The 17,277-nt window shown below is 47.1% G+C and overlaps 1 protein-coding gene across 2 annotated transcripts in view; it reads left to right on the top strand.

Moving 5' to 3' along the window:
- The window catches only part of LOC142560922 (uncharacterized), a 384,720-nt gene that overhangs the window by 156,293 nt on the left and 211,150 nt on the right, over window positions 1–17,277 (top strand). For both annotated transcript variants that reach the window (XM_075673344.1, XM_075673343.1), the window contains exons 13-16: window positions 3,603–3,743; window positions 4,526–4,608; window positions 5,620–5,676; window positions 11,417–11,514. In XM_075673344.1, coding sequence (XP_075529459.1) covers window positions 3,603–3,743; window positions 4,526–4,608; window positions 5,620–5,676; window positions 11,417–11,514 — 379 coding nt within the window. The remainder of the gene's footprint in view (window positions 1–3,602; window positions 3,744–4,525; window positions 4,609–5,619; window positions 5,677–11,416; window positions 11,515–17,277) is intronic.

The raw sequence follows: 17,277 nt of genomic DNA, 5'->3' as shown, positions 1-17,277 counted from the left end.
TCCCAGCCATCTGAGCTGCATAGATTTTATTCGCCTACCACCTCACTCTATGACACACGTAGATTTGTTGTCCTCACCAGCTGTACCTGACGGCAATTACGTGGCCGCACCAATTCCGGCCGTTATGCTTACACATGGTGTTATCGTGCCGCACACTGTGCTGAAAATTACTGGTAACCGCACCTGCGTTCCTCTCGTCAATTTCGCGCTAACCGCGCAAGTTCTGCCTCAGGGGATCTCCTTGGCTATAATTCACGCTTTGCAGGATGATGAGGTCGAGCCATTCACAGTGGAAGATCGTTACAGCTCAGCCCATACCGTGACGTCATCGCACGGTAATGACGTCGACATTGAGAGGATGGTTTCCTCTGACCTTACACCTGCTCAAGCTGAAGCTCTTTGCCGCGTTCTTGAAGGCTATCGCGACATTTTTGACTTTGACAATCGACCCTTAGGTCAAACGTCCGTCGTGACCCATTCCATAAATACTGGCGATGCAAACCTTATTCACCGACGTCCATATCGTGTTTCTGCGTCGGAACGAGCTGCTATCCAACACGAAGTCAAAAAGATGCTTGCAAAGGACATTATCGAGCCTTCGTGTAGTCCATGGGCGTCTCCCATCGTCCTTGTCAAAAAGAAGGATGGAACGTGGCGCTTTTGTGTAGATTATCGCCACCTGAACAAAATCACAAAAAAGGATGTGTACCCTCTGCCACATATTGACGACGCTCTAGAATGCCTGTATGATTCCACCTATTTTTCTTCTATCGACTTACGGTCCGGTTACTGGCAGATATCCGTCGACGACATGGACCGAGAGAAGACTGCATTTGTTACCCCTGACGGCCTTTATCAGTTCCAGGTGATGCCTTTCGGTCTCTGTAACATGCCCGCCACCTTCGAACGAACGATGGACTCTTTGCTTCAGGGGTTCAAGTGGCCAACCTGTTTGTGCTATCTGGACGACGTCATCGTTTATTCGCCCACATTCGACACATATCTAGACCATCTTTCAGCGATTCTTGACGTGTTCCACCGCGCCGGTCTTCAGTTGAACTCGTCAAAATTTCACTTTGCTCGCCGCTAAATCGCCGTCCTTGGACACCTCGTGGACGCCAGAGGCGTGCGACTTGATCCGGACAAAATTCGCGCCATTACGAATTTTCCTGTTCCGAAGTCTACCAAGGACGTTCGTAATTTCGTAGGGCTGTGCTCTTATTTCCGACACTTTGTGAAGGATTTTGCGACTATCGCACGTCTCCTTACCGACCTCTTGAAGAAAGACGCCCCTTTTTTGGGGGGGTCCTTACCATGCCGCATCTTTTTCGCAGCTGACTACTCTTCTTACCACACCTCCAATTTTGGCCCCCTTTGACCCGTCTGCCTCAACGGAAGTTAGAACTGATGCCAGTGGTCACGGCATAGGAGCAGTGTAAGCACAACGCCAGCTATGACATGATCGCATTATAGCCTATGCCAGCCGACTTCTATCACCCGCCAAGCGTAATTATTCAATCACAGAGCGCGAGTGCTTCGCTCTTGTGTGGACTGTTGTGAAGTTTCATCCATACTTGTACGGACGCCCCTTCTGTGTCATCACTGATCACCATGCTCTCTGCTGGCTATCCTCGCTCGAGGACCCCACGGGACGACTCACTCGCTGGGCATTACGCCTGCAAGAATATACCTTCTCCGGGGTATATAAGACGGGATGCTTGCACCAGGATGCCGATTGTTTGTCCCACTACCCCGTCGACGAACCGGCTGATGCAGACGCCATCGCTTGCGTTTTCTCTGTGTCCCAGTTGCTTCAAATCGGCAACGAGCAACGGTGCGATCCTTCATTACGAGCCCTCATCGACCATCTAGAGCCAGCTCCTGGCGAGGCCTCTCTCCGGATGTTTCTCCTTAAGGAGGGGGCATTATACCGCCGCAATTTTGGTCCACACGGCCTTGACCTTCTGCTCGTCATTCCATCGCATCTGCGTTCGACTGTCCTCCAGCAACTTCACGACGCTCCCTTGGCTGGACACTTGGGCGTCTCGCACACATACGACCGTGTACGCCGTCAATTCTTTTGGCCGGGTCTCTCCGACTCCATGCGGCGCTACATTGCCACTTGTGAGCCCCGTCAGCGCCAGAAGAAGCCCTCCACACCTCCAGCTCGATGTCTCCAGCCGATCGATATCCCACCCGAACCCTTTTTCCGTGTTGGTCTAGACCTTCTTGGACCATTTCCTCTCTAGTGCTCCGGAAATAGATGGGTCGCCGTCGGTACTGATTATGCTACACGGTACGCAATCACTAGAGCCATCCCGACAAGTTGTGCTACTGACGTTGCGGACTTTCTTCTCTACGACATAATTTTAGTGCACGGTGCTCCGCGCCAATTACTCACTGATCGTGGCCGCAGCTTTCTCTCCGCAGTCGTCGAGGACATCCTCCGCTCCTGCTTGACAAAGCACAAGTTCAGCACGTCCTACCACCCACAGACCAGTGGCCTCACGGAGCGCCTCAACCGGACCATCACTGACATGCTTTCGAAGTACGTTGCGACCGACCACCACGACTGGGATCTTCACTTACCATATGTGACGTTCGCGTATAATTCATCGTGTCACGACACCGCCGGCTATTCACCATTCTACCTCCTATATGGCCGAGAACCTGTGTTGCCCTTGGACACTTAGCTTCCCTCGGCCGCACGTTCAGCCACTGAATACGCCCGCGACGCGATCGCACACGCCGACCACACACGCCGGCTCGCCCGCACCCATCTCAAGGCCTCATAGGAGCATCAGAGAGGCCTTTATGATTGCCACTATCGCGACGTGCGCTTTTCTGCGGGAGCTCTGGTGCCTCTCTGGTCACCCATTCGATGTGTGGGCCTTTCCGAAAAGCTGCTGTCGCACTACACTGGCCCTTACCATGTGGTGCAAAAAGTGACCGATGTCACGTATGAAATCATCCCTGCCGATTTCTCGGCGTCATCATCAGCTGCAAGTGACATCGTTCACATGGCGAGACTAAAACCGTACCACACACCTTTCACCGCGGATGTGTAGATTAAGCACCAGGACGGTCCTTCTACTGCCGGGGGTGATGCTACGGAACAGCTGCCACAGTGTGGCTGCACTGAGGAGGACGCAGACGATGTGTGTGCCGGCTTGATATGGCGTCACCATTTTGGCCTCCGTTAGCTTCCCTGTAAATAAATTATAAATAGCATTCGGCTTCAGCTACACGTAACAATATGTTGTCTTTGTGGAATAAAAGTTAGTTGCAAGTCCTCACCTGTCCTTGTTTCATGCTTTCTTTATGGTCGTTAGAAATTGGTGCAGTTAAAAAATGTTTGTTATTGTATTGCCTTTGCTTTTTTCCATTGTACATAAATATTGGGTTTTTAATTCATATTCTGTTGTGAGTAAAACACTTGGCCTGTCTTTTCCCTCCTTTTTTTGTTGCTAAATTAGCTGTGAATCCAATAACTCAGATTTGATAGATACCCTGTGTAAGACAAAAAAAATTTCTCTTTTGTAACTTGTTCTGTACTTTTGAGTGCCTGATTTGGATTGGGAAAAATTGTTTGATGTCTTCAGATGAAGTTAGAAGTGCGCTTCTTGGAAGTCTGACTCAAGGACAGGCCACCAACATGGAGGGAGTGGTGGAGCCCGAGGCATCAGTTGGCATTGGTGTCTTTGGCAATGAGAAGGAGGAGAGTGCCAGCTTGCCCCCAAACGGTGAGTGTGCCCCGTTGTCAATCTGGTGCGGTCACCTAGCTGTGGACAGACGCTAATGCATGTAAACACAAACGGCACAACTTGCCAGAAAGTGCTGTGGAAACACGGAGATATGGATGGAGCCTTGTTTGAGCTTTTCAAGGCATGCAGTCAGCATAAACTTAAGAAACACACAAAATGAGATATGAGATTGTGAGGCAAGGACATTGGAGCAGGCTCAAAGCCTAGACCTTCACGGCCCATGGCATGCAGTGTATTTATTTTTACCTTCTGCAAACTGCACTTGATGAGTGTCCACTGATTAAAATATTGTCTAGACATTGAAGAGAGATTGTTTGCAACATGCTCAGCATGCTCTACAAAGCAGTTGTAGTAGTGATGCCTTACATTTATACTACAAAGTATTGTTCTTTATTTCATTGAGTAGTATTGTGAAAGATTTAGTGCTATAAAGGACAGGCATGGAAATACATACTCTGTTTGTTCGTGCCCCGTGTTTTAGTGTTTGCTTCTACACCAAGTGATCAATTTAATGACATATTGTAGTGCAAAGGCACAATTGCAAAGAAAATACACACGTCACAGGTGCTGCTAACAACTTTTGCTAATAGCACCTGTGTCAAAAGTTGTTACTAGTGCCTGTGATGTGTGTCTCTTCCTCCTAATTGTGCCTTCGTGCTACAATGTGTCATTAAGCAAACACCAACTAGCCCAACAACAAGTCTTTCTGTACAAGCAGTCAATGATTCTACAATAGGACAGTGCGTGCATTTTGTTTGCAGCAACAGCCACTCAAAAACCACTCGAAGGTGCCCTTTTTGATGAAGAGGACTACAGTGATTTGTGGACATCTACACCAACAAAAGTGAGTCACAGCTGTTGTTGTTAAAGATTGGTACTGAAAGATCTTGTCTTAAACTATCACTTTGTAGTAGTATAAATGATTTCTACAAGCTCATTTCTTTTGCAATGTTGTCATGCTGAATTTCCTGTATAATTTACGAACACTGAACTTTGCATGATGTTCTCACTTTACCATAATAGTGCATATAATTGGAACTGTAGGCTGTTTGGCAAAAATCGCAAACATCACTTGTGACAACAGTGTGAAAGGACAGTTGATGTATGCTGAATTACAGTGGCACATTTAGAAAACCTTCAGAGCAACATTTTCTGCTCTGCCAAGCTGATGAAGTCTGTGTGCTTTTCTTAATGAGTGGGATTATTTGCATAGTAATGACACTATTCTGAAAGCACGTGCTTCATTGTGCTGCTGCTGCTGCCATGACTGCAGACTGCTTCTTAACAAGGCATATTCCAGCCGTAAGGTTATGATAGCAAACGCTTGTAAATGAGCCTTTGATTAGATGCTCTGTTTGCATGTAGTGGTCCTTATGTAAGAGGCCAAGGAAAGGGTGAGAGAGCTTAATTATCAAATGCGATTTTCTCAGAAGTCGCATTGGAGGTTTTATTCACCGAAATGTTCTGCTTTCCACTCGCACGCCGCAAGAGTGTGGCCATGTGTGAATCAGCTTATAGCTAGGTTTCTTCTGAAACTATTGACATCTCAAAAAGCAATGCAGGTGCAGCTTCAGTGTTGGGAATGCCAGCTTTGGCTGAGTATTACAAATGCAGATTTCAAGTAAGTGCTCTCTGCAGGAGGATGGCATTCTGTGGCAGAGCTTGTGGACTGATTTAAATCTGTCATTGGAATTCACTGCAAGTTTTCGTCTCCTGTAGAGTGCCCTTATCATCATGTCTAACATTGCCTTCTGTTTAATAATCACTGAGCAGCACTTTTATGGCAGCAGTTGTTTGTTTAACTTGGACCTTTTGTGAGCTTTCTTGTTTCTGGACTCTTAACCTATGCATGTAGGTGACCTCCCAGCCAAGGGTGCCTACCAGTCATCTCACAGACCCTGGTTTGGTGGAGGCAAGTTTTTATTCATTGAATAGCCCTTGAGTATGTGTGGCACTCAGTTCAACTGGGTCTGCTCTACTTTTCATTATGTGAGTGTGCATTACAACATTTCGAGTGATATCTTCATCTGAACCATAACGAGCATCGAGGTCTAAGGTCTTTGATATTTTGCTCTTGCAAGTCAACACGGATCTGCCATTGAGAATGTGAGCCATCAGCTTTTACTAATGACACCACTTCATTGGGACGGTAACCTTACATTTAATGCGATTGGGAACTTCACCTTGTTTGTGCTATGTGTTGTCTGTACGTAACCTTTTCCACGCCAACTTGGGTCGCTGGTTAGTCCGCGGTCCAATGGGGGAAGCATAGGGCTGCTGTGCTAAGGGAATTGGGTTCGAAACCAACCATTGGACATGCTTTAATGCGATTAGCATTTCTTTGGGAACACCACCCAGTTTGCGGTATGTATGTTTGTCTTTGTCTAACATCTTTCATGCCAACTTGAGTCAGTCACTGTGTATGTGCCGTTGGGTGTTTGTGGCTCTTCAAAGAAAAAAAATATCTTTTGAAGTTTTTCTGGTGCTGGGTAGAATCAAACCTGTGTTACGTATGTTCAGGCATGCGCCATGCACAGACTTCATTGCGCAGCATGTTCAAAGGGAAGTGCCAGAGAGGAGCCCAGCTGCATCACATGCCTCACACATGGCATTTTTTGGCAATGAAAGTTCTTTGTGTCACCACATTGGTTCGGTTCCAATTGCTGTAGGGTGTCACCTGTGTTCTCGGGACAAAGGAATGACAACACAGTAGTGCAAACAATCAAAAAGGCATTTATTGCACCTTTCATGCACTAATGCCTGCGAGCCGATAGAACATGCCAATGGGCACACTAGAAATCTCGGAATCCTGACTCACTGCGACTGGATATCGAGCAGATGTGTTCATCCCACACTGTACACCAACACCTGGTTGTTCATGTGTGTGGTCATGCGAATGGTGGCGCGTTCGAACAATCGTGTTCGCCCATTCCTGTGTTGTGCTCCTAGGCCTCGCCAGACGTTCTCACAGAAGCATGCGTTGGCACATGGACAGAAGATCCGCACCGCTTGTCGACCCCGAGCCAAAGCGGAACAGTCTTCTTTCTTTTGCACCCAAGTAACCCAGCCATTAGGTGGTGCTAGCAGCGCAACACTTGCGCCATCTCTCGTACTACTCTGCAACCACACTGACCTCCGCCGACACTAAGCTACACAGCAAAACCGGATTACAGGAGACTGGAGCCATGCGGGGAAGACATCAGGGGACTTATGAGAGTTGTGCATCTCCACATCCCCCAACCTTAAATCACCATATTCCGGTGAAACATGTCACTTGGTATAACATTGTGTGCTTCGCGAATAAGAGGTAATACATGCAGCAGTGGCCGCGCTGAGGAAATGTTCAGGCGCTGACAATAACATGCGAGCCGACATTGTCTCTGAGGTACCACGCTGGCGTCCGCTGGTCACAGCAGCAGCTCTGCAGACTCGATGGCATGACTCCGGAGAGGGCAACACAGTAGTCGGCACGAACAAGCATTGCTCACACTGACGCGCCCTGCTGGCGAGAGCTGCTGTAGCCATTTGTGTCTGCAGGCTCTTTTTGCAGCCGCCGATTGTTGCGAGCCGGACACAAGCAGCCGCCGAAGTCGCTGTGCTGAACTGGCCACAGGCATCTCCATTGCCTGGGGTGGCTCGATCGTAGTCTGGGGCAGCAGCGCAGACGATGTGCAGGTGACAGTGCAGGTGTGCAGGTGACTCCTTTGGTCGCTGTCGCAACACGTTGGCCTCTCGGAGAAGTTACTTTCACGCTACTCTGGCCCTTACCGTGTCTTGCGTCAAGTAACTGACGTTACGTACGAAATCGCCCCTCTTGAGCCAACCGTGGCTCAGCATCACTCCGACGTGGTCCACATCGCGCGTCTTAAGTTGTATCACTCGCCCGCCTCCTAACCAGCACCAAGCCGGTGCTTCAGCCGCCGGGGGTCATGTGACATGCTGACAAAGATGTTCTCAGCTTGGTTGGAAGACGACGACACTCTGGACTTTGCGCACTGTCTACCATCTTGTCAACTGCTACAATTGTAAATATCCTGGAAATATACATCTTACTGTTTTTAACCCCATAACAATATCTATAACTGCTTAATTTGGTAGTGTCAATGTGCCAGCATTTAATCCCCATAGTTGTGGCAATTGCTTTGAGTCTGTCAAATGGCATTAGCTCTTAAAGCTTGAGCAACATTGTGTGTCACCCGCCGTGGTTGCTTAGTGGCTATGGTGTTAGGCTGCTAAGAACGAGGTTGCGTAATCAAATCGTGGCCACGGCGGCCGCATTTCGATGGAGGCGAAATGCGAAAACACCTGTGTACTTAGATGTAAGTGCACATTAAAGAACCCCAGGTGGTCCAAATTTCCAGAGGCTCCCCTTACGGTGTGCCTCATAATCATATCGTGGTTTTGGCACGTAAAACCCCATATTTTTTTTTTTAACATTGTATGTCTACACTGTCTCACCTGGAAACATACAGAGGGCTTGAAATGGCAGTGTAAAAACAAATGTAGGCCCGTGTATCAAGTTCCTAAGTAAGACACATTGAGACATCGGGTAGCATTGTGCTTCAGCAATACCTGAAGTTTCAACACACTCTTGATTACTTTCCCTTTACCTGAAAGTTGCTTAATAAAACAAGTCTTGATGATCATACCAGCACGAAGGTTGTAACCAGCTACCCTGTACAACCTGACATTCACAGAATGCAATAGATACACAGGGTGCAGTGCCCATGCCTATGCATGAAATAAAATGGCTAGGCTAGTCTGGCAAATGAGGTCTCCCTTCTCACTGCGGCTTCTGTACAGCCATAGAGGAAGACGTATATTTCTGAAGAGTGTGGCAGGCATGCAAGCACTCATTGAAATCATGATTGTGATCATTGTGACATTTCCAGATCACAACATTGCTCACACAAACCTAAAGCGATCCAATTGGAGTATTTCAAAATGACTGGTTCACACTGGGAAGTCAGCATCCATACTAAGCAAATTTTTGCACTGCTGAAGTAAGGAGTCATTAACATTAGCCTCCCACTACTCTGCCAGAGAGGCTGTGAGCTCAAGAAGTTTCTCAAATAAGATGATGTGATATACAGGATGTTAAAGGAAAAAAAAAATTATCAGCAGATGCCACACGCATGTGAGGATCAGTGACAAGCGTAGCTTTCTTGGTTGGTAAAGGGTTCCTGAGCCACCCCTCAGGCTTGGTGAAAAAACATAGTTCGCGGATAGCATATGCTGCTGTGAACATCTCAGCCAAGCTTTGCTGTCGTGCACAGGACACGGAGCTCGCAAGAGGAATGCGTACTGCAGTTGCCTTTCTTTCAAACAGTCGCTTTTCAACAGAAGCCTGCTTGTCACGCTTTTCTGGATGTTTTAGTTCGGAGTGTGACAGATTCCCATAACTTGCTGCTAATGGGCAGTAGCTGACATCAATCAAGAAGGGTTTTTGGATCATTGCACTTCTTCCTACTGTTACTGTGTATATTTAGTGACGAAGTTTAATAAACAGGCTAAAGTAGGCAAAAATCTGCTTTTGAATTTCAATAATTAGGTACTTCCGGAAGAAGCCGACTATTGTCTATTCACGCTCGGCCACAGCCGCCTGCATAGGAATTCAACTTTGGCCACCCTGCTTATTGGGGTTGTGGCCGTCTGGGCTTGCTGATTCCGACTAGTTTTGAACATTCAACTAGCCTCGAACCATGCCAAACTTAAGGTCAGATAACACACACGCTTGCCAGCATGCGCTCATTCCTAGCCGCTCCCGGTTGGGTGCCTTGGCAGCCTCCACGGTTCAAAATGCACTAGTTGGATGTGGCTACTATCTGTCAGTCAAGCCCTGTCGTGAACAAAGCAAGCGCTGTGCATATGTGGTACAGTTGCATGTAGCTGTGGTCTGCTACATTGCGTAGATACCGCAGCTGCCGCTGAGTGCCACGCTGAGTTCTCCGAGTGAGCACACTGTGGCTTGCTGAGGACAACCGCATTCAGCTTATGTTTGGCGCACTGTATGCGCCAAAATTGGAAGTAGTGGCATCTATGTGAACATCCAAAACAAAATTTGAACTGCACACCACGGTGACGTTCAGTATGTGGAGTGTTGTGGGCACACTCCACTCCGCCGTAGCCTCCGCAGTGCAAGGCATTGAAGAAAGAGCAGAAACACTGTGAAGGGTGTGTTTGAGTGCCAATAACTCCACTTCTGCTGAATGCATCAAAGTACATCTTGCGGCAAAGTATTTCTGAACTAGCCCATTTTCACTTCAAGTGCATTTCTTTTGTCAAATAAACTGGCATTTGCCTAAGGTTCAAAAGGAAATAAAAAACATATACTAATGATGTTTCAAGACCGCTACGGGCCCCTTGTTCGCAATGAAGATGAGTGCAAGAGGGGGAGATTATTGAGGTGTTAGGTGGCGCAGAGTGCGCATGTATATCTCGGGGAGATTATGCCATGTCCAGTTAATCACGTTTCTGGTCGTTTGAACATGTAAAGATTCTAAGAGTAATCTTGACGATAGGCGCTTCTCTGTCATGATTATGCTCTCAGCATCCCCATCAATGATGTGGTTAGTAGTCATGTGATGATCTGCCAAGGCATTGGAACTTGCACTGCCTTTCCGGACACCATTCTGGTGCTGCTGAATCCTTCTTTTAAAATTCCCCGTTTCACCTGTGTAGGATGAGTCATCTCTTGCACGGAATCTTGTAGGTTACCCCTGAAAACTTTGACCTTTCCATATGGTCTTTCACACGTATGGGCTTCTGTCTTTGTTTGTTTGTCCACTTGATAAAAAAATGGTTCAAGTCCCCTTTAAATGAAATGGCTTCACATCTGTGCAGCTCAATGCTTGTCGCTCAATGCATGCTCTGGTCCCACTTTGTGCACTTCATCATTCTTCACAATTGCCTGCTTCTGTTGCCAACTTTTTTACTTCTGCCTGTCTATTCTGCTTGTATGTTTTGGCACCTACCCACTGGTGTATAGCTGTTATGAGGGATTGGCCAAAACATGTGCACTTGCTGCAAGCCCAGTTGCACACACCCAGTGACCCCAGCTGTTGTTCACCTGACCAGACGGCAGTAGCCAGCACGTGCAAAGCAGGCAAAGAAAGCTTCACTTTAATAAAAACACAGGTTTGGTTTCTGTTTGGAGAGAAAAATATTATAATGGTCCTCATCAATGAACTAGTTTGTAGGCTGGTTCAGTTCAGCATATATTATTCTATGCCTTCCAGGCTGTTTGCAGGCGACCCGTCTCACACAGGATTACTTATCTGTATGCACAATTTTGGCCGGGAGATGGCAAAAATGGAATCCCTAGCACATGTGAACACAACCTCCTGCATGAATATCAATCAAAGAGAGTCAATGTTATGCAGCAGGCATACACACAGGAAATTCATGCAGTGGCATCAATAGGCTCTGTGACACTGGGCGCAGCACCTTGACTCATCATCTGACAGCCAGCTTCACTTGCAAACTGGCCTAAATGTTTTGCTGGGGAGACTCTCAACATTGTAAAACATGATGTGCATGTCAGTCCTATATGAATCTCAAGCTTTGTGCTAAATCATATAGCAGCATGTCCTCTGTAGCTTCTTTGAGGTTTTCCTGCAGCAACCCTGTATCATGTGTCCTGTTGTTTGCAGGGGTGCCCTGTTTTCTTGCCATCTGAGGACCAGAGTGACAAGTCCAGGCACGTCCTGTTTGACAACGATGAGGATGACTTGTTGTTCTCTTCTACCAGGTGAGTTGAGCTTCTTATGGAACGTAGTGCTACTCATGCCTGGAGCACTCGGAAATTGTTATTGTAGGAAATTTTGTCTTGGTGGAGTAAAAAAAATATGAGAAAGCACCTGTCGTGGGGTTGGCAAAAGAAAAATGTTAGCTTGGTGTGTCGTCTTCTCTCACGTCCGTGTCGTTTTTTTGTCGCGCAATATCATTTACTCACATATCACTATTTGAAAACGTGTTTAAGCTTCAGAAGAAAAAAAATACATTCTTTAGATAAAGATTTTATTCATTGGAACACGATAAACATTTCGTTTTGTAGTAAACTGTCTGCAAGCAGACAACAAACGAGGCAAGTACACTTCCGGGGAGTTCACTGCTTGCCGATTGGCTGCTCTCTCAGCCTTGTTCTCACAAATTTAGCGTATTGCCACGTTGTGACATTGCAGCAACCGAACAGAACGCATATCAAACAAAGATCTCTTATCGCACCCCTGACAATGCTCGAGCCACTATGACTAGCCGCTCGCCAACACCACATAGTTGCCGCTCCCGTTCATCCCAGCTGCGTCACTTCTCGTCCCCAGCTTACCGTCGCCACTCTGACAGGAAACTAAGTGAGGCAGCTTCTGGAGGTGATGCTTCTCTAGCACACCGTCCTGAAATTCCTGTGCTGACCCTGCCTACTGATTGGAACCTTCTGGACGTGGACATGGATGGTTTCCCTATTATAGCACTCATCGACACTGGAGCACAAATTTCTACCAAGAGTGCAGTGCTTCGACTGAGCTTGAAGAAAGTACTTACTCCTGCTTTGACTCGACTGATCCAGATCGCCAACAGTGGAACTCCGGCTGTGCTTGGAAGGTGCACTGCACATGTCAGTGTTACTGGTCGCCACATGTCCATTTTATTTAGTGCGATCGAACGTTGCCCTCATGATGTGATCCTCAGACTCGACTTTCTGAATGCCCATTCTGCTCCGATTGACTGTTCAGCCGGTGTTGTAAACTTGAACTACCCTTTCCCATTGACCTTTCTGCTCAAGCCCCAACTCAGCTTTGTTCTGCAGATTTTATTTGTCTCCCACCTCTAGCGGCAACCTGCATCGTTGCTTTAGCCTGCCCACCTGTACCTGACGGCCACTATGTCCTTACTCCCGTGACTTCAGTCTTGCTTTCCCACAGTGTCTCCTTCCCGCACACCATCGTTTCTGTAGCAGGCAATCAGACGTGCCTTCCCATCCTAAATTTCGGACAGTGCCCTCCAGTACTTCCTCGAGGCATGTCTTTTGCCACATTGTCCCCGTCCCATGAGTGCCATGTTTCCACTCTATCTATTGCACAGTCTTCTGCCAGCACTCATTCTGTGCCCTATGCATCTACCCCGCACCTCTACCAATGATGTTGCGGGAGGGAAGAAGCATACGTCTATTTACAGATGGCTTTTAATGGCTGGGGCAATTCGCATACAGAAACGATTGCCCAAAATCTTTATCTTATCTTTATCGGCCGTATAAACTTGTAAACATTAGGCATACTAACTTAACAAGCATGGTGTCATGCATGCACAAGCAAATATGAACACATCTCACTCGATAGCCGCAGAAACTTGCTGTCAAAATGCTGGAATGAGGAAGCATGGCAGCAGCAGCAAACGAATTGACCTTCATGCTGCCTCTCTCATCCACTTGAACTAAGCCATGAAAACACAGTGCACGGCAGACTCTGTACCCGTTGCTGATAAGTTTCAAGATACAGAGGGCTTGCGTGGCTGCCCGAAGTAGAATGTGCTACCCCCTCTTCTTATCCTCCTCGCCCCCCCCCCCCCCCCCCCAGAGCCTTGCACGCGATGGAGGACGGTGCGCTTCCCCCCTGGCTTGCGTGAGATTGAGCCACGCTATGAATATCTGGGTCCGGACAGGCCGCCATTGGAATCTGAACCTGGCAACGTTTAACGGCAGAACATTATCTAGTGACGCGAGTCTATAGGTGCTATAGGAGGAATTAGCGGGCAGTGAATGGGATATAATAGGGCTCAGTGTGGTTAGGAGGAGAAAACAAGCATATACAGTGCTAAAAAGCGGGCACATCCTGTGCTATCGGGGCTTAGTGGAGAGACGAGAACTAGGAGTCGGATTCCTGATTAATAAGGATATACTAGCTGGTAACATACAGGAATTCTATAGCATTAATGAGAGGGTGACAGGTCTTGTTGTGAAACTTAATAAGAGGTACCAACTGAAGGTCGTACAGGCCTACATCCAGTCATGATGACCAGGAAGTCAAAAGCTTTTATGAAGACGTGGAATCGGTGATGGGTAAAGTCAAAACAAAATACACTATACTGATGGGCGACTTCAATGCCAGGGTAGGCAAGAAGCAGGCTGGAGACAAGTCAATGGGGGAATATGGCATAGGTTCTAGGAATAGCAGGGGAGAGCTATTAGTAGAGTTCGCAGAATGGAATAATTTGCGGACAATGAATACCTTCCTCCGCAAGCGGCATAAACGAAAGTGACGTGGAGGAGCCCGAATGGTGAGACTAGAAATAAAATAAACTTCATACTCTGCGCTAACCCTGGCATCATACAAAATGTGAACATGCTCGGCAAGGTGCGCTGCAGTGACCATAGGATGGTAAGATGTCAAATTAGCCCAGACTTGAGGAGGGAACAGAACAAACTGGTACACAAGCCGATCAATGAATTAGCGGTAAGAGGGAAAATAGAGGAATTCCGGATCAAGCTACAGAACAGATATACGGCTTTAACTCAGGAAGAGGACCTTAGTGTTGGAGCAATGAACGACATTCTTATGTGCAATAGAAGTCGGTGGTAACTGCGTTAGACAGGATGCCAGTAAGCTATCGCAGGAGACAAAAGATGTGATCAAAAAATGCCAATGTGTGAAGGCCTCTACCCCTACAGCTAGAATAGAACCGGCAGAACTTTCGAAGTTAGTCAATGAGCATAATATAGCTGACATAAGGAAGTATAATATGGATAGAATTGAACATGCTCATAGGAATGGAGGAAGCTTAAAAGCAGTGAGGAAGCTAGGAATAGGCAAGAATCAGATGTATGCATTAAGAGACAAAGCCGGCAAGATCATTACTAATATGGATGAAAGAGTTGAAGTGGCTGAGGAGTTGTATAGAAATTTATACAATACCAGTGGCACCCACGACGATAATGGAAGAGAGAATAGTCGAGAGGAATTGAAATTGAAATCCCACAAGTAACGCCGGAAGAAGTAAAGAAAGCCTTGGGAGCTATGCAAAGGGGGAAGGCAGCTGGAGAGGATTAGGTAACAGCTGATTTGTTGAAGGATGGTGGGCAGATTGTTCTAGAGAAACTGGCCACCCTGTATACGCAATGCCTCATGACCTCGAGCATACCGGAATCGTGGAAGAACGCTAACATAATCCTAATCCATAAGAAAGGGGATGCCAAAAACTTGAAGAATTATAGACTGATCAGCTTACTGTCCATTGCCTATAAAATATTTACTAAGGTAATCGCAAATAGAATCAGGAACACCTTAGACTTCTGTCAAGCAAAGGACCAGGCAGGATTCCGTAAAGGCTACTCAACAGTAGACCATATTCACACTATCAATCAGGTGATAGAAAAATGTGCGGAATATAACCAACCTTTATATATAGCTTTCATTGATTACGAGAAATCGTTTGATTCAGTCGAAACCTCAGCAGTCATGGAGGCATTGCGGAATCAGGGTGTAGACGAGCCGTATGTACAAATACTGGAAGATATCTATAGCGGCTCCACAGGCACCGTAGTCCTCCTTAAAGAAAGCAACAAAATCCCAATAAAGAAAGGCGTCAGGCAGGGAGATACGATCTTTCCAATGCTATTTACAGTGTGTTTACAGGAGGTATTCAGAGACCTGGACTGGGAAGAATTGGGTATAAGAGTTAATGGAGAATACCTTAGTAACTTGCGATTCGCTGTTGATATTGCCTTGCTTAGTAACTCATGGGACCAATTGCAATGCGTGCTCACTGACCTGCCGAGGCAAAGCAGAAGAGTAGGTCTAAAAATTAATGTGCAAAAAACAAAAGTAATGTTTAACAGTCTCGGAAGAGAACAGCAGTTTACGATAGGTAGTGAGGCATTGGAAGTTGTAAGGGAATGCATCTACTTAGGACAGGCAGTGACTGCGGATCCGGATCATGAGACTGAAATAATCAGAAGAATAAGAATGGGCTGGGGCGCGTTCGGCAGGCACTCTCAGATCATGAACAGCAGGTTGCCATTATCCCTCAAGAGAAAAGTTTATAACAGCTGTGTCTTACCGGTACTCACGTACGGGGCAGAAACCTGGAGGCTCACGAAAAGGGTTCTACTTAAATTAAGGATGACGCAACGAGCTTTGGAAAGAAGAAAGATGGGTGTAACGTTAAAGGATAAGAAAAGAGGAGATTGGGTGAGGGAACAAACGCGAGTTAATGACATCTTAGTTGAAATCAAGGAAATGAAATGGGCATGGGCAGGACACGTAATGAGGAGGGAAGACAACCGATGGTCATTAAGGGTTACGGACTGGATTCCAAGAGAAGGGAAGCGTCGCAGCGGGCAGCAGAAAGTGAGGTGGGCAGATGAGATTAAGAAGTTTGCAGGGATGATATGGCCACAATTATTACATAACCGGGGTAGTTGGAGAAGCATGGGAGAGGCCTTTGCCCTGCAGCAGGCGTAACCAAGCTGATGATGATGATGATGAGCCACGATTGCCAGCTCACCCTTGCACGCTTTCAGTTGCCTATACAGTGTACGGTACACAGCAGGGATTTTATTGCCCTTGGACTTTATATTGTTAATGCAGTAAAAAGTAATGCAGTGAAGAGGTGCTTGGCTACTTGGGAGGCTGCAAGAGATGCGGGTACTCAGAAAAGATGGAACAGCGCCAGCAGATGACATGGGGAAAGTGATGAGTTTCATAGGCCTATTAGTGTGCTAATAACCCTCAAGAATGACAGGAATTTCGAGCAAAGAGAGGAGGCCATTTGACAGCTCGCTGCTGTTGTGGAAGTGGCAGACGCGGTGTTTGCTAATGTTGTTCAGGTAGAAGTGACTTTTGAGCAGCAGGAACTGGAGTGTTGGGTTGCTCCTGTAGAACTTCTGTAGTATGGGCATCCACAAAAGAGGTGGGCATAGTGCTTCGTGAGACTCGGCTTGTGTTGCTTGCCAGGAGCTTTCGAACGACTATGAGGTTGTGGTGGTTGCAGTAGCCACCTCAGGCGTGGCAGGGGTTGTGCTTGTCCTCATGCCATTGAGTACAGAAATTGGGCCTAGTGCAGCCTGTGACATGCTCTCCAAAGCAGTTGCTAGTGAGGCCACCCAAACTGAAAGGCTGAGATTCTGCAGCAATGGATGAGAAAGGAGTGACAGGGACCTTGAAGAAGCAGAGAGTGTTTGTGGTTGGCCCAGCTTCCTCTTTGGGGATAGCAGGAGCACAGGTGATGACTTGGATGTCGAAGGGAGGTTGCAGGTCGGGGTGGGTGTATAATGACGAACATCACGTAGATGCTCAGTGTGTACATAGTGAAGATGCGGGATGGCGCAGCTGGTCATATGGCAAAGGTGCTCATGACAGTGTGCCAGGAAGACAAGTCCAAAGACAGGAGGAAGCATAGTAACTGACCATGGTTCACCACAGATCCTCATAGGTGTTTGGTCCAGGAGGTGGCAGTCTCATTTTTGTGGGCAGGACCTCTGGAAGCTCTTGCTGCACGTGATGGTAGTGTAGTAGTGGGT

The sequence above is a fragment of the Dermacentor variabilis genome, chromosome 10, assembly GCF_050947875.1.
Source record: "Dermacentor variabilis isolate Ectoservices chromosome 10, ASM5094787v1, whole genome shotgun sequence".
NCBI lineage: Eukaryota > Metazoa > Arthropoda > Arachnida > Ixodida > Ixodidae > Dermacentor > Dermacentor variabilis.
The sequence above is the reverse complement of the archived record's forward strand: the minus strand, read 5'-3'. Positions and strand labels throughout refer to the sequence as shown.